Source organism: Chlorella variabilis (assembly GCF_000147415.1).
Source record: "Chlorella variabilis unplaced genomic scaffold CHLNCscaffold_92, whole genome shotgun sequence".
NCBI classification, from domain to species: domain Eukaryota; kingdom Viridiplantae; phylum Chlorophyta; class Trebouxiophyceae; order Chlorellales; family Chlorellaceae; genus Chlorella; species Chlorella variabilis.
Genome location: NW_005435003.1, coordinates 7,339 through 8,570, shown reverse-complemented (window position 1 = coordinate 8,570; position 1,232 = coordinate 7,339). Strand labels below are relative to the sequence as shown.

The 1,232-nt window shown below is 73.0% G+C and overlaps 1 protein-coding gene across 1 annotated transcript in view; it reads right to left on the bottom strand.

The window, feature by feature from the left end:
* Nucleotides 1–449: 449 nt before the first annotated feature.
* Nucleotides 450–1,232, bottom strand: part of CHLNCDRAFT_55698 (hypothetical protein) — a gene marked incomplete at both ends in the record, with an annotated part of 7,540 nt that continues 6,757 nt past the window's right edge. The window contains 2 exons of the mRNA XM_005842675.1: nt 450–584; nt 752–1,162. Coding sequence (XP_005842733.1) covers nt 450–584; nt 752–1,162 — 546 coding nt within the window. The remainder of the gene's footprint in view (nt 585–751; nt 1,163–1,232) is intronic.

The following is a 1,232-nucleotide window of genomic DNA, read 5'->3' as shown; positions in this document are numbered from 1 at the left end:
TACTGGCGCGCGCCCTGCTGCTCACTACCCGCCGCAGCGGAAGCCGCCTTCCCGTGTGCCGTTCCTTCACGTGTGTTTTGTTCATGCCACCCAACTCCGCCCCGCCCCTCCCCTCCCCTCCTCTTGTCCTTGCCCCGCAGGGCCTTGTGTTCTTCCTGGGTCGGGAGGTGCCTCGCGAGCAGCTGCTGCTGGTGGTGCGCGCGTTTGGCGGCGAGGCGGGGTGGGTGGGCGAGGGGTCTCCCGTGGAGGAGGGGGACGAGCGCATCACGCACCAGGTGGGGCGGGGTGGGGTGGGGGCGGCAGGGCAGTGTGGGGCGTGTGTGGGGCGGCAGCCCATGATGTGGCGGCTGATGTCAGCAGAGGGCCACGCGCGCCCCCCTGCTCCGGCCCAGCCTCGCGTGAACGCCTCCCCCTGCTCCTCCCGGCGCCACCACCCCACCCCGCCACACCTGGTGCGTGATGCGCTCGTCCCCCTCCTCCACGGGAGACCCCTCGCCCACCCACCCCGCCTCGCCGCCAAACGCGCGCACCACCAGCAGCAGCTGCTCGCGAGGCACCTCCCGACCCAGGAAGAACACAAGGCCCTGCGGGGCAAGGACAAGAGGAGGGGAGGGGAGGGGCGGGGCGGAGTTGGGTGGCATGAACAAAACACACGTGAAGGAACGGCACACGGGAAGGCGGCTTCCGCTGCGGCGGGTAGTGAGCAGCAGGGCGCGCGCCCCGCCCAACGCTCAGCCGTGGGCGGGCGCACCTTGAACAGCGCGGCGCACAGGCCGGCGTCGTCGTCGGCGTCCACGTCGGCCGCGCCGCCCGCCGCCGCCTCCCCATCCACCTCCCCGCCCTGCCCCTCAGCCTCCTCCTCCTCGCCAGCGCTCTCGCCAGCCGCGGCAGCTGCCAGGTCAGCGTCAGCGGGGTCGCCCGCCTGCGCTGCGCCTGCCGCCTCCTCCTCCTCATCATCATCATCATCGCTGCTGCTGCTGCTCCCCTCCTCCGCCTCCTCGCCGCCGGCCTCCCCCTCGTCGCCGGAATCAATGTCAAACCCGCCCTCCTCCTCCTCCTCCTCCTCCTCCTCCTCCTCCTCCTCCTGCCGTGCCTGCTGGCCTGCCGCCGCCGCCTCGCCCCGAGGCCGCTCCCCGCGGATCTCTTCCTCCAGCTCGCGCACCTGCACCACCACCAGCAGGCGCAGGGTGGGCGGCCGCATGCTGCACACTGGCTGCCCTGTGCAGCCCGGG